The sequence below is a fragment of the Microtus ochrogaster genome, linkage group LG1, assembly GCF_000317375.1.
Source record: "Microtus ochrogaster isolate Prairie Vole_2 linkage group LG1, MicOch1.0, whole genome shotgun sequence".
NCBI lineage: Eukaryota > Metazoa > Chordata > Mammalia > Rodentia > Cricetidae > Microtus > Microtus ochrogaster.
In genome coordinates this window covers 52,003,333-52,004,460 of record NC_022027.1, presented here as the reverse complement: position 1 = coordinate 52,004,460, position 1,128 = coordinate 52,003,333, and the positions used below count along the sequence as shown (strand labels likewise).

The 1,128-nt window shown below is 41.6% G+C and overlaps 1 protein-coding gene across 1 annotated transcript in view; it reads left to right on the top strand.

Annotated features, from left to right (window-relative positions):
- Positions 1 to 1,128, top strand: part of Wdfy3 (WD repeat and FYVE domain containing 3) — a 216,963-nt gene that overhangs the window by 182,386 nt on the left and 33,449 nt on the right. Inside the window, exon 48 of the mRNA XM_026785032.1 lies at positions 694 to 863. Within this exon, the coding sequence (XP_026640833.1) occupies positions 694 to 863 (170 nt within the window). The remainder of the gene's footprint in view (positions 1 to 693; positions 864 to 1,128) is intronic.

The following is a 1,128-nucleotide window of genomic DNA, read 5'->3' as shown; positions in this document are numbered from 1 at the left end:
GACCAACCCTGTACTTTGAGTGTCCTGGAAGTGGGGTAACCAGAGCCCACACGGGATGACTAGCTGGGCTCTTTTTTATCTTCCTTTCCTTCCCCCAGGCATGGGGTCATTGTGGGTACTAGAGCAGTAAGTGGTCAGAACACACATGTGGGCTTTTGTCTCCTCTTCAGCATTCTAAGCATCTAACACTACAGTTAATGAGACAGGGCCTCTGCATTCCTAGAGGATATCGCAAATAATTGCTTTCTTCAACAGTCTCGGCCAAGCTATGACTCTAATGAGCCCCTCTTCTGTATAAAAAATAAAAATAACCTTTGTAATCGTGTTTTATGATTCTTGAAAAATAAAATGAAGCCATGTTTTGTAACTCCTCATATAAAGTTAGATCTATATTAAAATGTTTTAAGTGTTTTTATTCTGCTTTGGAAAGAAATAAAGCGTATGTTACTGGCTTAGACCCTGTCCAATTGCTTAATAGAAAGGCTGGTCCAACAAAAATAAACTCTTCGAAAGGGGTTTCCTTGTTCACAGGAGACAGTAGTGTGCTCTCCTAACCACATTTCTAGCTGGAAATTCTGTATGTTGTCTCCCCTCCTGGCCCTGTGTTGGAAATGGCGTCTGCTTCATTAATCAATGAGTTTATCCACCTACTGTTGTGTTTTCTTTGCTCCTTTTTCTCTTGGCTACTCATAGTATGCATGAGCCGATTATCCCTCGGGGAGCCAGACAAGGCCCCAGTCAACTCAAGAGAACATGCAGCATTTTTGCATATGAAGACATCAAGGAGGTGCATAAAAGGAGGTACCTCCTGCAGGTGAGTTGGTGGCCCACTAAATGTTTTCCCCCATTCCTCGTCCGAAAATGTATTATTTTAAATGTATTGGTATGGTGATAACTGCAGCATCCACACTGCGCCTTGGAGACTCGGAACCCAAGGGTCATGGCCCTTAGGATGCATCTGTGTTTCCTTAAACAGTCTGAGTTCTACTGCACCTCCACTGTGCATCTCTCTCTAGTCTTCAAGTGCACATTTTGTCCTTTCATGTTAAAAGTACATCCCCAACATTTTAGGAACAGAATCTTTAAGTTACTATTTATCATTTTGTTTTTAAAGATCTCTTTAATTTT